Raw genomic sequence first — 20939 nt, forward strand, 5'->3', positions numbered from 1 at the left:
CAAAAAATCCAAGAATATGAGGACGAAGATATCAAGATTCAAAGATTTCAAGAAGAAAAAGAAGAAACGTAGTAGAATTGTTTTCCTATGCTGACAAAAGAGAGCTTCCTTACATTAAAATTCAAAATCCCCCTCTTAAATTTCTTATAGATACAGAAGCCACTAAATCTTTCCTTAATCCTGATATAGCCAATAAATTCTACAAAAATAATATCAAATATGAACCACTTATAGTTACATCAATTTTTCATTCAGAGTCATTCAGAAGATTATTGTGTAGGAATTTCAATTTTTCCCGAATTCAACTCGGATATTAACTTAACATTTTATCTTTTCAAATTTCACAAGACATTTGATGGTCTTAATCTTAAGGCTTCTGAAAGCAAATCTCGATTTTACCCAAGCTACTCTTACTACAGAGCATTCTATTCTTCCTATTAATTACTATGTCACAAATAAAGTCCAATTCTATACAGTCTACCAAGAGCCCTAAACAATTACACAAGTCAAATTGCCAGTGAAAGAAACATCACGTAAAATCGTCATCCCAAGACAAGAAATCGAAGGTGCCATCCTAAGTGAAACTCTCACCGTTGCATGTAATCAACTTGCGTGGGCCGAGCTAGTCAATAACACCGATGAATATATCCAAGTAGCAATAACTGATCCCATCAAAAGTCAACCAATAAATCTAAGAGATGTCGATCCTCTCCTAAGAACCGATCATTTTAATATAGAAGAAGAATCTCACCTAAGACGACAGTGCAGGAAGTTTGCATCATGCATATTTCATCATCCAGACAATACGTTAATTTATTTAATATTAATTAATTTTTACTAACCAAATAAAACACCATATACGAACCAGAGATGAAGTTCCGGTTTATACCAAGTCATATCGGTATCCACACATCCATAAGGATGCTCGATCAAGGAATCACCAGACCGAGTCAATCGCCCTGGTCATCCCCAATCTGGGTCATTCCAAAGAAACCAGATGGCACAGGAAAAATTAAATTGCGAATAGTTGTCGACTACAGGAAGGTGAACGAGACAACTATCGATGACGATATCCAATTTTTCAAATATAACAAATATTCTGGACAAACTAGGATGCTGCCAAAGCCTTTGTATTCTTAGGTCATTGAAGATTAGCCTTTCTTCTTTAGGTACCCAATCTGGGTCATTCCAAAGAAACCAGATGCCACAGGAAAAATTAAATGGCGAATAGTTGTCGACTACAGGAAGGTGAACGAGAAAACCATCGATGACGATATCCAATTTTTCAAATATAAGACATTCTGGACAAACTAGGATGCTGCCTTTGGACTTTGGCCTTTGTATTCTTAGGTCATTGGAGATTAGTCTTTCTTCTTTAGGTACCCAATCTGGGTCATTCCAAAGAAACCAGATGCCACAGGAAAAATTAAATGGCGAATAGTTGTCGACTACAGGAAGGTGAACGAGAAAACCATCGATGACGATATCCAATTTTTCAAATATAACAGACATTCTGGATAAACTAGGATGCTGCCAAAGAGCATTGGACTTTGGCCTTTGTATTCTTAGGTCATTGGAGATTAGTATTTCTTCTTTAGGTACCCAATCTGGGTCATTCTAAAGAAACCAGATGCCACAGGAAAAATTAAATGGCGAATAGTTGTCGACTACAGGAAGGTGAACGAGAAAACCATCGATGACGATATCCAATTTTTCAAATATAACAGACATTCTGAACAAACTAGGATGCTGCCAAAGAGCATTGGACTTTGGCCTTTGTATTCTTAGGTCACAGGAATAAAAACGTAAAGGCGAGGAATATGAAACTAATAAGGGGAGTGTTATGATAAGATTGATAATGCTCAAAGACAGAATATATTTCCGCGATTTTACCAATTAAGTAGACACGCTTAAGATCAAGTATTAGCGGAAAGTGTGGAAGAAAAACTCAAAGATAGGCAAAGGCTGGCTCCAGAGAAAATGGAAAGCAGGAGATCTTTTTCTAAGAATCATTTTTTAAAATATTCTACCGGAAATCGAACAGAAGTTTGTCAAAGCATATACTTAAGCACCTATGACATTTCTATTAAAAAGATAAGAGTGATTGTAGAGAAGAAAAGGGCCCATGGTGGGGTATGTCCACCAGATGGAAGAGGAATGCATAAAAACCAACCGAAAATTGCTGAACAGTTGAAATATATTGTTCTCAATCACATCAGACGTTTTCACGTGAAAAATCTTCTAAGCATTATCTTAGCCCCGATTTGACTATTTTAAGTATGTATAAACTTTATACTGAAAACTGCAGGGAAACGAAAGTTGCTTCGCTCAAAGAATTTCAGTACGGAATAATATTTAATGAAGAATTTAATCTTGCTTTTCATCATCCTGCAAAATGATACATGTGTATTCAGTCTTCGCCTTAAGTCATATTATAATAAAACAAACCTTACAGAAAATGAGATACACGAAAAGATTACAATAGAACAAGATTTAAATAACCATTTGAAAATGGCTCAAAGCTGCTATGAAAATAAGAAGAAAGATAAAGAAAAGTAAATTAGATCCAAGTTACGTGACTGTACAGCTATTCATGTTCTGGACAGAATAGAAACATTTATGTTGCAACAATGTTCTGCAGGATTTTAAAGGAGTTACCAGACATAATGTTAGGTATACGACTGTCAGATAAAAAGAGGAACGACTGGGTAAGATCCAAAACAAATGTCGAGGACACAACAACAAAAATTGCCAAACTTAAATGGAGCTTCGCGAGCCACACTGCTAGACAAAAAGACCAACGTTGACCACAGATGAGATGGGTTGATGACATTAAAAGAATAGCCGGAACAAATTGGAAATATGTTGCTCAGGATAGAGACCGATGGAAGGAGTTGGGAGAGGCTTATGTCCAAACATGGACGACCAGGCTAAGAAGACCAGACATAAACTAATTATTTGAGATAAACCACTACTTTATGGAGCTAGGGCACACCTACATGGATGCCGATACGATACATGATCCATTGAAAAAGTAAAAAAAAACTGAGATGGAAATCGAGGTGCCACATGACTGGACAAATGTTATTAAAGCAGTTTACAGAAAAAAAACTTAGCGTATTTGAGGTTGGCCAAGAAGAATTTTTAAAATTTATGAATATGTCCTAAAAAAAGATTTAGTGTACAGAAAAAAAAATTAAGAAAGGGATTTGATACCGTGGATGCAAATCAAACAAATAAAGTTTCAAAAAAATCTTCCATATCAGTTTTTGTATAAAACTGACTTGATGGCTATTTTTAAAAAAGTGGATCTCAGAAGGGGATCCGTGAAAAATCGAGATAGTCTTACATTTTCTGAGCAGGTAAAACCTTTAAAGCTTGAACAACTACCAATAGCCAACCAAAAATATGATAATTTAATGCAGTTGATGAATATCCTGCTTTAGAAGAAAAAATACAGTAAAACTACAAATATTTTGTTTTTACAGGAAGCTATGTTATTCTTTAAATACTTAAATAAACGAATTTTGCAAAATACATATTTTATTCCAGGGCCAATCTCCAAGAAAAATTACTATTTCTTAATTTTTAAAGGACCAAACTTCTTTCTCAAAAACACAATATTTAGTAATAAAAAATTCTACTTTTATTTTACTTGAAATACTAATTTTACTTTCGTTGTTAGTAATCAAAAATCTGTGTTACCCAAATTTAAAATTGACGTTTTACTTGTCGTGAAACTTAATACAGGTCCATATAAAAATACACACAAAAAACGATATATTATGTACAAGCTTAACTATAAAAACATAAGACATATTTATAATTACCTTTAACTTATTTCCCCTCGATTTCAATGCTCTCTGAGTCTTGCACAACTCCTCCTGTATTCCAGGTCCCGGTTGGCGAGCTACCACTTTCCGCAAATTCAGATACAACCTCTCGGCCTGCTTCAACTGCCTCTCTCTTTCGACGGCCAGCGAACCTTGTTGCAGCAATCTTCTGCAATTCGAAAAGATGATAGTTAGACTCGTTTATATACACAGAGAGAGGGATATTGGTGTCCGTGACCAAGGTGGAGGTTATGTAAGTGCTTCGAGCACGAGCGTTGCAAAATCATTTTGTTTTAAAAGTTTTTAATTATTATTTATAAAAGTTTTTGTGCTATACTCAGAGATAGGTGGAAAACTGAAGAAGAAATGGAAGAACGTCAATAAAAACAGTGAAGGCGGAAGTTAAGTTAAAAAGTAAAAACAGGAGAAGCATCAAGAAAAGATCATTTAGTCTTTGACATGGATTAATACTTATCTAAGGTAAGATATGGAGGAAATTAAAGAAGAAACTAAAGACTAATAAACGGAAGTAGCAAGGAAAAAATAAATATTATGCAGACGAGAAGAAGAAATATAATAGAAATAAAAACAGTAAAGGGAACCATTAAATCAAAAAATAAATAGAGTCCTCCTAAAACGTCCTCATCCTCTGAATAATCTCCTATATTAATTATCACCGGTTCAATATCTTCCTGCAAATTGTCCACCGCAAACATTTTTTCTTCTACTTTCTTGAAGTGGGTTCACATAATTATGCCACTGCTCTTTAGTTACGCGTTGGTAAGCTTCTTTTATCAACCGTTCTACCGTTTTGTCTTCAAAATCGACGTTGTTTGAAACCACATACCTTTTCACTTCACTCCACACCATCTCAATCGGGTTCAGCTCGCAATCGTAAGGCGACAGTTTCAAAATCTTAACGTCATATTTTTCCGCAATTGTTTCAGTTTTGTACTTGTCGTACTTGTCTCTACGCTGCGTAGGTGGAACGCAGATACATAGTGAAGAGATGCCAACCCTGCTGGAGCTACCAGCACGATGCCTCGAGGTGTGAGGTCCCGACCGCACCAGACACTGTCATAGGTGCGGAAAGGAGGGTCACACCTTCGAGGTATGTAAGGAACAGGAGCACTGTGTCATATGTAAAGAGGGACACCGTATCGGCAGTGGTTGCCCAGCTTTCCGGGAAGCTCTCCAGAGAGCTAGACAGGCCGAACACCCACTGAACATCGAGGCCTCTGCCCCCCCCCCCCACAGCCGTACCTTTGACAATGGAAACGGATCAAGAACAAGGACACTCAAACCAGAAAACAAGGCTCACGGACCCACCCCCCTACGCCGAGGAGTTAAGAAGAGCGGACGATCAGGTCTTTAACGAAGCGACCCATTCAATCTTGATGAATCAATTCACGTCACTTTGTGACAGCGCCGCAGCGAATATTGTCTTGGTTAAACCACCCGGCCATCCACCCACTCCGCCCCCTTTCGCCCTGGATGGAGAACTAACTACCTCTCACGTAGGGGCCTCAAAATTGACCTTTTAGATTAGATTAAGAAACCCCCTCACCATGTGACCAAATAGCTAATGGTATAGACTTACAATGGCTTCGAACGGATTAAAAAGGACTTAAGATTAGGTAGTAGAGGTAAACATCGGAAGGGCCAAGGTGGCACACGACTTGATACACGCGAAAGCCTTGGAAGTAAAAGCAGATCTTATCATAGTCCCAGAACCAAACAAAAACATCGCCAGAAAGTTTGCTTGGATCACCGACACACGGTCAAATGTTGCAATCTTCCTGTTGAACAAGAGTGTGTACATAAAAGAGATTACCAAGAAAGAAGGATTCATCAAAATCAATATGAACGAAATGGCAATAGTAGCCTGTTATATATCACCGAATAAAAACATTACACAATACCAAGACAAGGTAGATAATATCTTCAAGGCGTCACTTACAGAAAAACACGTTATAATCGTTGGTGATGTAAATGCTAAATCTATTCTATGGGGGTCCCCAAAAAATGACCACTTCTTCATTGCATGCATGTTCCGTAATCCAAACAAATTTGATATTTTTTTGTTTCTGCATTAAAGACTATAATTTAGAAATAATATTTTAAATTTAATGTGTGAAAGATATAATTAAAAACAATAATTTGAAAGATAAAAACCTATTGAAAATTTATTTAAAGAAAAGATTTACGTTGAATCAATAATAATAATAGTAGTAGGGACCTTTTAACAAGATCTGATACTAATTACAAAACGTTTATTTAGCGGAATTAAATATTACAATTCTAACAAACGAAATATTATAAACTTAAATAGTTTTAAGGTAGCTTATGAGATCTGCTCTGTCATTCGCCTTCTTCAATCCCGCAAACACCATCTTGGTGCCCGGTATGTACTTCTTCGGATTTTCCAGGTACTCGAACAGCGTTTCCTCGGTCCATGTCACCCCTTTACTCTTATTAGCGTCGGAGTAAGTGTACGAAGGACAAGTTCCGGCTTTTCTTCCCACAATTTTGTGCAAATTGGGCCCTAATTTATGTTTACCGCCTTGGTCTACTGTATGGCACTGGGCGCATCTTTGCTGGAAGATTTTCTTGCCGGATTCTACGTTTCCCGCAGGGATACCCATTTCATTAATAAACAGTCACTGTTCGATAGGTAAATATTTCAAAACGTTTGCTACAATTTTAGAAACCGTCAAATTTTGAAAGATAGTTGACAACGTCATCGATGTCAGTGTGAATATAATTTATATTTAGGCGGATGACGTCATAACATTTAATTCAAAATAGGCGACAATAATATTGTTTTGAAGATATTTTCTTCTCATATTTTAAACCATTAACGACCAAATTAGTGTTTTTTTCATGAAATTGTTTTATATATTTGCATTTTTGTATTTTGACCCGTCCTATAAATGGATCACTGAGCATTAGTGTTATCATAATTGGAAGTATGTATGAAAGAGTTAACCAGTTAAAGGAATTAACATTTTTATTTGCTTCTAGTTAGAATAAGTTTATGTTTTATGATATTGTGTAAAACAATTGTTAAACAATGTTACAGTAAATTTTCCACAATAGGTTAGTGGTTTAAATATATAGATAATTAAAAATAAATCGTTCTCAGGGCGAAGAACTCCATGGTTTTGTACAGAAGTGAAAGAAAAATGTAAAGAAAAGAAAAAAAGTTTACCTAAAATATATGTCAACCAAAACACAACATGCACAAGAAAAATAAAAAATGATCACTGGGAACGCTTTTCGAAAGAAGTGGAACATGATTTTTACGGTCTGCAAAAGGAAATATGGCGCTTCATAAGAGGTAAGGGAACTAATATAACCAAAACACATAGAAAAGAATACGTGGATTGACTACCTAAAAAAGCTCTATGCAGAGGAAGAACAAACAACGCTAGAACTGGAAACACCAGAAATGATCACAAATGAAGAACTTAATATAAATGTACAGGAAGTTCGGAAAATACTTGAAAACCTGAAGAACAGAGAAGCAGCAGTAAAGACGGGATACCAAACGAATTTTTGAAATATTGTGGAGCAGCAATGACAGAACAATTAACAACATTAATTAATAAACAACATTAATTAATAAGATCATGGATGAAATCATCAAAAGCATTAACAAAGAAAGAGGATACAGAATGGTAAACAAAGAAATCAAAATACTCTGTTACGCAGACGACACAATATTGATAGCCCAAGATGAAGATAGTGTGCAAAGACTGGTCCACAGATTTAACATAAGAGCAAAAGAATTTAATATGACTATTTCATCTCAGAAAACCAAAATAATAGTAGTCAGCAAAGAACCAACCAGATGTAAAATAGAAATGGATGGCATCAGTATTGAACAAGTAATAGAAATAAAATACCTGGGAATTACGCTGTCTAGCTATGGAGACGTGGACAAAGAAGTGAGAGATCAAGAACAAAAAGCAAATAGACTGGCAAGATGTCTTAATAACACTTTATGGCGAAACAGACACATTAACACTGAAATGAACTCATCATCATCATCTTTGGCTCGACAATCCTCTGTGGATCTTGGCCTGCTCTAAGATTCGTCGTCATTCTGTTCGGTTTCTGGCAACATGTTGCCATCTTCTGATTCTTAATATCCGTAAGTCGGTTTCAACTCCATCTAACCACCTAATTCGCGTCGGCCTTTGCTTCTTCTTCCTACAGGTGTTCCTGTGGTTAGCTTTTTAGCAATCGTATTTTCTGGCATTCCTATTATGTGTCCAGCCCATCTAAGTCGCTGTGTTTTAATGAACGTTATGACATCTGGCTCATCAAAGAGCTGATACAATTCAAAATTATATCTTCTGCGCCACTGCCCTTGGTCGTTTATAGCTCCAAATATTTTGCGGAGTATTTTACGCTCAAATATTCCCAAAAGTCTTTCATCTTTCTGCGTTATAGTCCATGTTTCTGCTCCATATGTGAGGAACTGAAATAAAGTCAAGAATTTATAAAGCCAGTGTAAGAGACCAATAATGACATATGCCTCAGAAACGAGACCCGACACAGCCACAAAGCAAAGGCTACTGAAAACGGCAGAGATGAGATGAGAGTACGAGAAGAATTACAGGAAATACGCTGAGAAGTGAAGACATTAGAAGAAAATGTATAAATGAATGGACACAAAGTAGAAAAAAAAAGAATGGAATAACCACATGGCACAATGGAGGAGACCCGTGTCGTCAAAATAGCAAGAGATACGTCACCAATCGGCAGAAGAAGCATGGGACGGCTGCGCCAAAGATAGAGTGGCAACCTTCCATAGAGGTATTAATCTGCCAATGAACAAGCAGAATTGCTTATAAAGAGGAAGAAGAAGAAAAATATCTTAAATGAACAATAAAAGAAATGAGGAAATACAACAGAAAACATCCTTACAAAAAGACTATTAACGTATAGGAGAAAATATTGAACTCATACGGCAGCGGCGGCCGGCCAGGTGAAGTAGGTGAAGGTGAGGTTCACCAAAAAAATATAATTAAATTGAGACAAATAAATAAAAAATGAAAGCAACATTATTATATCTAAATTCTGAAATCAATTATTTATTGTCTTTTAATTAATCTAAAAATTAAAAAAGACAACTAGCTTTATTAGCGGTACGTACTTGACGGTCAAGTCCTGACCTGTGTCACTAGCCGTGTAGGATTCAGGAATAGGTGAATATAATTTTTGAAATGCATATGCATAAGGGTTCACGGTTGCCACGGCAACGTGACGTCAGCCTATGCTTAGTGATAGCTGAGAAAACTGGTGAGTGCAGTTCCGTCTAAAAATATATTATCCGTCTTCGCCCACTGTTGGATGTGTATTTGGTATTCCTATTTTTCGGAAATTTCTCTCAGCGACAATATTTTGAAATTTAGTCTATTATATAGATATTTTTTATATAGTATAGTGTATAGTATAGTATTTATTAGTTTAGTTTATTCACAGTATTAATTTTATTTGTTTAGTGCACTTTATTAATACATTTCTCTGTGGTTTGTTTCGGATTTTGGATATAAAGTGTTCTCGTGGATTTCGTTTGGACAAAAATAATTTTAGACAGACATGAATCCAATTAATGACTTCTTCTTCTTCTTCCTATGCCGTCTCCATTAACGGAGGTTGGCGACCACATTTCTAAAAGTTTCTCTGTCTTTTGCAACGTGGAATAATTCGTCTACAGTATTTTTTGTCCAATCTTGAATATTTCGCAGCCATGACTCTACCCTGTATGATGACTTGCAGAAGACTATATTAAATGGTGGCTAAATGAATGAGTTTTAGACATTAGACAGTATTTTAAACATCTGCGTCTGATCCAGAGTGGTCGGCTTCAATCAGCATCTGACTCGGAGTGGGCGGCTGAATCGAAACTCACCAACCCGTTTTAGCAGGCGTGGTGTTTTAATCCCCAAAAAAACCCTCAATGATATGTCAAGGTTCAGAATTAAAATACCCCAGGCAAGCAGAACGAATCGTATCTAGTATAAGTGCCCTAAAAAACTGTTTTCAAGTTATTAGCGCCCTAAACTCTATACATTTTTTTAACGAATTTTTAATGAGATTTGAGCGCGAAGTAGGTACCAAAACTCCTTTTGGCTCCGGTAAGTTTTCCTCATCTTCACCACTTTTTTAGGCCACGAGCCGCCGCTGTCATACGGATATGGAAAAAGAGCCAGCGATAGAAAATAAATAAAAAATAGAAGAATGGAACCCCATACGTAAACGAAAAAAAAAAAGACGACCTTGCTTCCTTCGATATTCGAGGCCCATCTTCTAGAGGTCGACAGTTATGAATAGAAAAGGTTGATGGAAGAAAGGCAATGAACTCTTTATGTTGTAAAAACAACCTGTATAATATTGTAATAGTATAGTTATTTTATCAAATTGTACGCTCATCGTCAGCTATCGTGTTAACGTGTGTGCGACTGATTCCCTACATCATAAACCCTCTCTTCCCCGCTTTATATAACTTAGGACTAGGACAGTCAGTGCCAATTTGCCTCTCGGCAAGTAAAGGCCGGGTGTGTGTGATCCCGAAAAGTACGTAAGCCGTGTATGCGCTATCGTGAGCCGGTGTTTTCAGTGTTTTGTGTTAAAACGTATATAGTTGGTCTCTCTCAATTTTATCATTTCATGTATATCTGTTACTGCCTCCCCGCACTCACTGTAAAGCTAATTTTGTATAACTCTTTATGTAATAATCAGAATTGCGATAATTGTCAATGTTTGAACCAGCCCTTAAGTCTATTGTGTAAATAAATCGAAGGAAAATACCTCTTAATTGTTTTATTGCTTCAGTGGTCCTTAATAAATATTTTGAAGCAATTAGGTGTTCAAATACGCCTCTCTTAAATGTGGATAGTTTGGCAACAAAGTTTTACCCTTTCCATCACTTTAATATCCTGGAAAATATATGTGATAAAATAAGATAATAGAATCATGGTTCTATATATAGTCATCGATGGACAGATATAACTTGGTAATTATAGAACTTATCTATTCTCCATAAAGTTATTCTTAAAATTAATTGATATTAACTACTATTTTACATTATTCATAAACAATTAAATGTAATTGTTCAATTAACACTTAACAATAAAACAGAATCATATAAATATTATATATAACATTATTATCGATGATTATACAATCATCAGTAATTTTTTTTCATCCTACCCATGCGGTTCTTATACGTAACGCATTAGATATCACCATAATATATTAAGTGTCTTTGTACGAAAGTGTCACGTTTTTTTACGTAAGCATATGGTTCGTTACCTTGAATGCAGAAGTGCATTTAACACAGTCCTTGAATTTTTACGTTCGTTAACCTAGCTCGCTTGTTTTTGCACTTGATTTCCTAGTTGGCATTTTTATTTTTGTCGTTATACAACCGAGAAACAAGAAAAAGGAGATATTTTAATGTTTTACATAAAATTATATAGATTTGACGAAGAATTTGACAAATATGTTCAAGAAAGTGCGATAAAAAACGTCTTACTTGAATAAAATAAAACATTAAAAATGTTAATATACTTTTAAAGGACATTTTAATTAAATGTGTAACTACTGTCTCAGTTTTAATAAACTAATCTAATTAAAATTCATATAGAGTTCAACATATGGGTCCTTGACCTCGTTTACTTTAAAAAAATGTACTCTTAATCTTGTTCGTTCTTTCCTAGTTCTAATCGAAACTAGGAAAGAAAAACATAATAACCATCAAAAATGAACAAGGACAGCTAGAAAAAAGTAAATCTGATATAGCAAACTTAATTGAAAAGTTCTACGCCGATCTGTATCGTTCCTGAAACGATCCCTTAACTCCCCAAAGCAGAACTTGAAAAGGCAGATAGCAAATGTCAACTCAGATGTAATGTCCGAAATAAGCCACGAAGAAATAGAAAGAGCAGTAAAAGAAACAAAAAGGAATAAAGCTCCTGGAAGCGATGGAATCCTAACAGAAATGCTGAAGGAAGGCGGAGAAGAAGCCATCACATATCTAAAAATACTATTTAATAAATGTCTATTCGAAGGCAATATACGCAAACAATGGAATACTGCTAAAACAATACTAATACACAAAAAGGGAGACACCACAGACCTGAAAGATTATCGACCAGTTTCACTTCTTTCACAACTTTACAAAACCTTTACAAAGATTATTACAAACAGGTTAACAATTAAATTTGACGGATATCAACCAGTAGAACAAGCCGGATTTAGAAAAGGGTACAGCACCTGTGACCATCTATATACTTTGAAAATCCTAATAGAAAAGACTAACGAATACAATCTCCCATTATGTCTGGCTTTTATATATTATGAAAAAGCTTTTGATAGCGTAGAACTGTGGGCAATAGAAGAAGCATTAATCAACAACCGGCTCGACTCCAGGTACAAAATATTAGTACATAATATTTACGAACAAGCTGAAATGATAGTTACGTTGGGTAATGGAATCGAAACAAGACCAGTAAAAATCAACAGAGGCGTAAGACAAGGGGACACAATATCTCCAAAATTATTTACAGCTGCCCTAGAAGATATCTTTAAGTCAATAGACTGGGAAAATAAGGGAATCCCTATTAACGGAAGATACTTGAAGCATCTTAGATACGCAGATGATTAGTACTAATAGCCGACACGTGGAATGCACTGAATGCGATGATTTGGGAGCTACACACAGAATCCCTAAAAAAGGACTGAAAATGAATTTCAGCAAAACTGAACTAATGTCAAACAAAGATGACAAACCTATGATATACATCCAAGGGACAGAGATAGAACACGATACATTCGTAATAGAACAAAAGTAAAAGATGCTGTCGAACAGGCAGCTAAACTGAAATGGAAATGGGCTGGACCTAACGAACGTCTTAAGGATGGCCGATGGAATAAAGAAATCGGGAATTGGCGGCCATACGAAGCCAAAAGATCACGAGAAAGACCGCAAATGCGCTGGAGCGACGATATTAAAAGAACTGCAGGACCAATGTGGAAATGTCTTACAAACAACATAGATCAATGGCGAGAATTAGGAGAGGCCTATATCCGGCATCCGAATAGAGAGAAGGGCTTAAAAAAATCTTGTTCTGAATGTCATTGTCACTGTAAACAGTCAATTATCACTTCCGACATATCAGATTAGTTGGTATTTAACATCCCTACAGTTCGGATGTAGAAAACTCTTTCGAGTAGGGACTTTCCCGTAGGCAATCTAAGTCTATCGGCATACTGCCAGATAATTTAATAGTTTCAAGTATGGTTTAATCCATTGTGGTACAAGATATCCAAAAACATGATATATATATATATATATATAAATATATATATATATATATATATATATATATATATATATATATATATATATATATATATATATATATATATATATATATATATATATATATATATGTTTGTTTTGAGGTTTCCGCGGGAGCTATATGTGCTGTCACTATTTTTCCGGGTTTGACTCGAAATGCCCAGTCGACCAGTACTAATCGAGTAACGACGAGAAGTAGATCCACCAGGCTTGAGAATGGCAAGTGAGACCTTGCCGAAACGTCGCCAAAACAATGGTTTTCAAGAAAACCAGCATTTTACAACGCGGAGTCAAACCCGGAAAAATAGTGACAGCATATATATATATATATATATATATATATATATATATATATATATATATATATATATATATGTATAAATATATATATGTATGTATAAATATATATATATATATATATATATATATATATATATATATATATATATATATATATATACATATATATATATATATATATATATATATATATATATATATATATATATATATATATATATATATATATATATATATGTATGTATAAATATTAATTAAAATACATATTAATTTTTAGTTGAGTTTAATACGAATAGACCATAATTTTATAAAATTGTCGTTTATTCTTATTAAATATTATAGATAACTATCAACAAATTAATGTAAGAAACTTGTACTTACTTTTGTAATATTTGTATCTTCTGCAAGAGATCCAGCACTTCAGGATCAGATCCAGCCAGCTTCCTCCATCGGTGAATGTTGAGAGGATTTTGCACCTCTTGCTCTAGAGCCTTGCATTTCAACCTGCTCCTGGTCAAGTCTCTTTCTAAATGGAACACCTCCTGTCGTAGCTCTACCATACTTGCCATGGTTTTGGAAATATGTCCTTTTTCTTGTCTCAAACGTTTAATTTCTAGTTTCAGCAGTCGTATGTCGTCAAGTCTTAGTTCGTAGTGAGTTTCGCCTACAAAGTGACTATATTAGATACAAAAAAGCGTAAGTGACTCACAGTTTGTATTAAGAGGCGGAGTTGGAAGCATGGAAGGTTTTTATTTTTTCTCCAGTCTCTGTTTAAACTTTCCTGTTAATTTTTTTGGTTTCTTCTTACAATTTCCTCACGACAAATTATAAAAGTCTTATATAAGTATAAAACCATCATTGAAAAGATATACAATTGGATAAAAGCCATAATAATAACATAAACAACAAAGGAAAAAGAAGTTGAGTACCAAAAAAAATGAAGGAAAAAGGAAAAAAGAAGAATAATTTAACTAGGTAAACATTGATTGACAATTTTCACTAACTTACTCACCTCTTGTTAGTGTAGCTTGCAAAATAACAATTTTTTCGTTAAGCAACGCAATCTCATCGTTCCTTCTTACTAATTGTGATCCCAAGACGTCTCTTTCATTCATCAGTTGTTCCAGATCTTTAGCTTGTTCTTTGATGGTTCGATTAAGATTCTAGATATAAAAAATTATGATTGTTATGCGTAAATATAGATTTTCAGGTATCAATATTAAACTTACAGCTAGAGTTTTATGAAGCCTTTTCTCTTCATCGTGCAGTTCCTTGTTTTCGGTTTTCAAGACGCGGATCTGATCCAGACCTGTCATGACCTCTATTCTATAAAAAAAATAAGAGAACAATGCAATATTTTTACTTTTTGACCAACTATGGGTTCATCCATAAATTAAGAATTAATAATAAGAAACAGACACTAAGTTGCTTGGTTTTTCTTAATACCTACATTCATCGCTATATTCGAAGAAAAATAATAAAATCCTAATACTGAAAATACATATGTGGCATGATTTACTTGATACTCTATAATTCAGTACCCAAAAATTTCATATAACGCTGTATAAATATTGTCCAAGTTGTATTCTGGGACAGATTTCATTCCTTTGTTATTAGGCCTAAAAAATGATGTAGAAGCACGTTCTTCTATATTTTTCATTTCACGAGAGATCCCTTTTAGGGAAAGGGGGAGGTCCGTGGATTTTTAGCAAATTTTAATATATCATTGTACCTTAAAAAAGTAGCCTATAGCTATTTGTTACGCCTCTAGGTGTCCCTGGACCTGAGATATGACCCTCGAAAACGCAAAAAATGACATTTTTTTACCATATATTTGAAGAGCTACACATATATTCAAAAGTTTGGAATATTGGAATATTTCAGCTTTTTATTGATTTTTATATATAAAATCTTCTGAATAGTTAAACATTATTTTGTTTTAATACTCAACAATACTAAATAAATCTCAAAACCAGATAAACGATATGCAAAAAATTCTTTATTCTATTGGAGTGAAAAACGTACAATGTACAACTTACATTTAAAAATAAATTAGTATAGAAAAAAATAATTTTTAATAAAACTAATAATTAGTATTTCCTCGATTGGCCTGTATGCATGCCTGTAGGCGATTTGGCATGCTGCCCATTAACTGGTCGAGCTGGGCTTGCGGAATTCTCTCCCATTCTTCACGAGCAGCATCTTTTAGTTCTCGAAGTGTAATAGGGGGATTGTTTCGCTTCTTGATGCGTGTTTTGAGAATGTTCCAAGCATGTTCAATAACGTTCATGTCGGGGGAATTCGAAGGCCACTGTAATGTAGATATTCCTTCTTCTTCCAGAAAATTTTGTACTGCTGCTGTTCGATAAGGAGGTGCGTTGTCATGCATAAACACAAATTCATCACCTACTGCTCCTCTGAATAGACGTACGACAGGATTTAAAACTTCCTCGATGTACACAGCACCAGTGACTCTTCTCTCCAGAACCAGCAGTGGCGTCCGTGTACCACTCATAATACCACCCCAAACCATAATACTGCCACCTTCAAATGGGACACGCAGTTGGGCTGTTTCTAGTCGGGCTTGTGGTCCTGGGGCCCTCCAAACCAGTGTTCTTCGCGAATCAGATACCAACCCAATTTTTGACTCATCAGAGAATATCACGTTATTCCAGTTAGGACCATGATGTACCATTTCTCTAGCCCATTGCAACCTTACTATTTTGTGTTGCTAGGTTAGTTTAGGAACACGTAGCGGTTTTCTACGATACAAATTTACCGCATTTAGTCTACGTGTTATTGTTTGCCGTGAAATATTCAGTCCTTGAAGCCTAGAAATTTCTCTGGATATACCACTTGTAGATTCCAGACGATTTCTACGAGCTATCAATGTATCTTGGAATTTTTTTTTTAATTTTTGATACAGCACTCTGAGTAACATCAACAATATTCGCGATATAACTTTGACTAAAGCCCTGTTGTAACAAAGCAATTACTCTAGATCTGTCAAAATGAGATATCACGTTTCTAGGCATTTTTAAACGGCTCAATTCAAATTTAAACAAAGACTGAAATAATGTGTAAATACGCTAATCAGTTGAATGTGACCAAAATCATACAAAAACGATTCAAATTTTTTATCATTTTCATTTAAAAACGCTCTAGAATGAATATCAACAACAGGTTTAAAACCACCATAGGCGTAGATATATTATTTGTACGTATTCCAAACTTTTGGACATGTGTGTATATCTCTGAGCCCAGTGGACCGATTTTAACTCAAATTATCTTAATTTTTGTGTTATAATGTTAACTTTTTGTTGAAATAATTTACCAAATTGCAAAAGATAAATTTTATTTTATAGATCAAGAAAAACAAAAAGAAAAATTGTCAAAATTTAACCAAACGAGAAAAGAAATTGCAGAAACAGGTAAATAAAAGGATTTTTAAATATCTTTCAAATGAGCATTGGTAAATTAACATCGATTTAGTAGATTCGAAGATACAGCTGTTTAAAAATAGTCAGTTTTTCTAAAATAGCTTTATTATTTGTAAACTAATAGTACTTTTTCCTGACCTTTTCTTCAAAACAAATTTTCAAAAGTGAAGAAAATTAAAAATTAATTAGCATCTCCGGCTTTTCATTAGATAATTTCTTTTGTAGGGTAAAAAAGAAACAAGATGGAGTTGCAATTTATGTAAAAGAAAATCTTATGTATTCTTCTCTTTCTAAATGAGTATAATGTAGAGCAAAGTTCAGAGTTTTGTGCAGTTCATGTACCTTCAACAAAAACCAATATTTTAGCTTTATACAGATCGGGTAAGGGTGACTGACTTGCTTTTTGGTAAATTTTGAGAATCTCATAACGTCCTTGCTTAGTAAAGCAGGCAAACTGATCATACTTGGTGATTTTAATATGAATTCTAATTAAATCTTTCCCTTCTTTTGATATTCAAAATCTATTAACATCTTTTGGTCTAAAAGTAACTATAAACGATTATACTAGAATCACATCCCAGTCCAGTAGTTGCATCGTCAAGATTATGACAATTTTTTCTGAAAATATTTACAGAGTGGACGTATTTGAATCTTGTTTTTCTGACCATCAAGCTCAATTTTTATTTATTGACTCTGAGCATAAAGTTTTTGAAGATAATCAAACATTTCAGCGGTTTACTACTTCTTCTGGTTTACATGGTTGTACTACCTAGTACAAAGATGGACTTATATGGTATTTATAATGATCCTGATTTTTTGACAGTCTTACCGAAACTTATAACCACTTAATATTAAAGCATTTTCCACTAAAAAAAGTACGACAAACTGCTGGAAATACACCCGTGCAATATTTTAATAATTTAATGAATTAAGGTCTTACAGATCTAATCTTTATCTTATTAAACACATTGCAGATGCCAATAAGGATCCCGATTTGTTCGGAATATAAACCCGATATAAACAACAAAAAATTCAATATAATCGGCAATTACAAATTGCTAAAAAGTCAGCTTACTGTGATTTTATTACTAATTCCAATAATAAACCTAGAGACTGCTGGAAAATAGTAAATTTTGAAAGAAACAACACAATATTCAGTTCGGTACAACCTGATCTACCTCCAGACGAAATAAATCTATTTTTTACTACAATTGCAGAGGATATAATTACATCTCTTTCCACTATTAATGTCGATGTCCTCTTCAATTATAGAAATTATCCTTCTCCGAGCAAGTCCTTTTTTTCGTCCCGTTGTGGAAGAAGAGGTCTATCAAATAATAAAGTATCTTAGTAATTCTTATTGTAGGGACGTTCACGAAATTAATAGCAAAATTTTAAAAGAAACTTACCAAATAGTTTTACCACCTTTCACTCATCTTATTAATTTAATTCTATCAACTGGAGTATTTCCAGAAGTACTAAAATACTCAAAAGTATTACCTATATATAAAAAAGATGATTCCCCAAAAACTGACAATTAAAGACCCATAAGCATTGTTTCTACTTTTGGGAAAGTGATTGAAAAGGTTATTAAACAACAATTTTATTCCTATTTTGAGTCAAATAATTACTTTAGCAACTCACAATATGGATTCAGAAGTGCTCGTTCTACTACGAACGCGGTATTTAATGTCGTGAGCGAGGTGATTCAGGGGCTTGAACGTGGCAATCGCATAGCAATTTCTCTTTGCGACATGTCGAAGGCTTTTGACTGCGTTTCACACGACATTTTGCTCCAAAAATTAAATTACTATGGGATCAGAGGTATCCCTCTTAAACTTATAACTTCTTATCTATGTGGCAGACACCAGGCGGTAGTGTCTAATGGTAATCTCTCCGATTTTCTATTCGTAAAACATGGAGTCCCACAAGGTTCTGTCTTAGGACCTCTTTTGTTTATTATTTATGTCAACGATTTGCCTAAATTCATATCTCTGTACAAATCCAAACAATTCACAGATGATACGACATACGGTATATCAGAAAAAAAAATGATGGTTTAAAAATGTCTCATAAGGAAATTTCTACTAAATCTAGAACATGGTTTGCTGCAAGCAAACTAAAACTTAATTCTGATAAAAAGCAAAATTTGGTTATATCTGCAAGTAATTTACACAATGATCCAGATAACAAAGAGACATTCAACTATTGGGAATAACCATAGATAATCGATTGAACTGGTCGGCTCATATCTCACAACTAAAGAAAAAGCTATCAAGTTCATTATTTGTTATTCGCCAAATAGCAAGGGTTGTCAAATTTGAGACATTAAAAATTACCTATTTTTTTATTCCACTCTCACCTAAACTATGGATTAGTCATACGGGGCAATTCAACAAATGCACTTTAAATTTTTAGGAGACAAAAGAAAGCTATCAGGATTTTAGCAGGGGTTAGTTATCTTGAACACTGCCGACCTTTCTTTATCAAATTCAAAATTATGCCGCTACCTACTCTGTTGATATTTCAAGTTTTAACTGAAATTCCCAGAAAACGGTCCCATTTGATAAAGCAGTCTGATGTCTTCTACAACATTGTTTTTACTGCTCAGAAGGATGTATGATTGCAGAACATCCACTGAACTGCTTACCGTAACTTTGCCATAAATCTTTTTCTGTTTAATATGTGTTCTTGTTTGTGATATTTATTAAAGTTACGTTTTATATTCCTTTTTTATATACTATGTATTTTTTTTAACTTGCTACAAACAGTATTTGTATTTTTAGTTAAATAACAAACTCTAACTCTAACTATATGTATAAAGCAATTTAAGCCTGGAGAATATCACTGCCTAGATTTTTTCTAAATATATTTTTTGGACATTCTACACCATATGGAATTATCTATCAGTGTTGCACTAAAAACTCACCCTCTATATGTATACTCACTTTAATTGTTCCTTTTCTTTTGTCAACTTCCTCACAATGCTCTCGTCTTTAATTAACTGCTTCTCTTTCTGTCCAATGTTCTCCTTCAGCTGCTCGATCTGATGCGACACCAAACGCAGCTTTTTTTTTAATTCCCCGGCTTCGGCAGTAGATTCTTGGTGCAGCTTTTGCAAAGCGTTTCTATCGGACCTCATGGCTTCGTACATATTTTGTTGCTGTCTGATTTTGTTATCTCTGTCAGCTGCTTCTTTTTTCAGGTCGAAAATGAAGACCTGCAGATAGAATAATGAAAAATATTATAGTTATATTTCGGTAAAATCTCTTACTGTGTTATAAGTACGTGACAAAATGTAAGAAAGAAAGCGAATTAATTAAGAACAGAATAGTATGATAGTGCTTAATATCTAGGAACTCCGCCTCAGGTATTTGCTGGGTGAATTGAGTAGCTCTGAGCTATCAGCAACGGGATCCGGCAGTAAAACCTTGTTAAAACCATGGAAAGAAGGAATATGGAAATTAGTTTAGAGGCTAAGGGTACCCGTTAGAGGGGTAAAAAATCTAGTCCTGAGAGTTGTAATTCTCAACGTCGAAAGCATGACAGATAAAGGAAGAGAGCTCACCGATTTTATGCAGAGGAGAAGGATTGGTGTACTTTGTATACAGGAAACTCATCATAAATGGAGTAGGTATTATTTTGAAGAACTAATGGAAGGAACATCTTGTAAGGGTAACCAGAAGAAGTGATAGAATAATGACTGTCTAACTGAATGTAAGTAATACCAACGTGAAAATTGTGCCTACTCCCCACAGATAGAGTGCGAAGAACAGGAAAAGGAAGAATTTTGGAAGGTCCTTGATTACGAGTTGCTCGAGACACCTGTAGACGAAAAGTGTTTTATTGGAGGTGATTTGAATGGACATATTAGTAGAGAAAGAGCGGGAATAGAAAGAGTTCATGGAGATTTGGGGATGGGAATAAGAAATTATGAAGGAACTACTGTGAGCTACATTGCGGTGACATGGAATTTAACTGACATTAATA

General features: G+C 34.5%; 2 protein-coding genes and 1 long non-coding RNA gene across 3 annotated transcripts in view; 1 reads left to right on the forward strand and 2 right to left on the reverse strand.

The window, feature by feature from the left end:
* LOC140440967 (cilia- and flagella-associated protein 58-like) overlaps positions 1-20939 on the reverse strand; it is a 32411-nt gene that overhangs the window by 7663 nt on the left and 3809 nt on the right. Inside the window, exons 7-11 of the mRNA XM_072531328.1 lie at positions 19898-20169; positions 14739-14835; positions 14522-14672; positions 13891-14173; positions 3831-4002 (exon numbers count right to left, since the gene is read on the reverse strand). Of these exons, the coding sequence (XP_072387429.1) occupies positions 3831-4002; positions 13891-14173; positions 14522-14672; positions 14739-14835; positions 19898-20169 (975 nt within the window). The remainder of the gene's footprint in view (positions 1-3830; positions 4003-13890; positions 14174-14521; positions 14673-14738; positions 14836-19897; positions 20170-20939) is intronic.
* Positions 1-20939, forward strand: part of LOC140440972 (uncharacterized) — a 35136-nt gene that overhangs the window by 7120 nt on the left and 7077 nt on the right. The window lies entirely within an intron of this gene.
* Positions 6056-6564, reverse strand: LOC140440971 (cytochrome c-like). Its single transcript, XM_072531333.1, has one exon. The coding sequence runs from the start codon at positions 6476-6478 to the stop codon at positions 6158-6160; it is 321 nt and encodes a 106-aa protein (XP_072387434.1). The 5' UTR covers positions 6479-6564; the 3' UTR covers positions 6056-6157.

This window comes from Diabrotica undecimpunctata, chromosome 5, assembly GCF_040954645.1.
Source record: "Diabrotica undecimpunctata isolate CICGRU chromosome 5, icDiaUnde3, whole genome shotgun sequence".
Lineage (NCBI taxonomy): Eukaryota > Metazoa > Arthropoda > Insecta > Coleoptera > Chrysomelidae > Diabrotica > Diabrotica undecimpunctata.

What these genes read in the sequence shown, in the direction of transcription:
- LOC140440971 (XM_072531333.1), bottom strand. Translation starts at nt 6,478, where the DNA reads ATGGGTATCCCTGCGGGAAACGTAGAATCCGGCAAGAAAATCTTCCAG.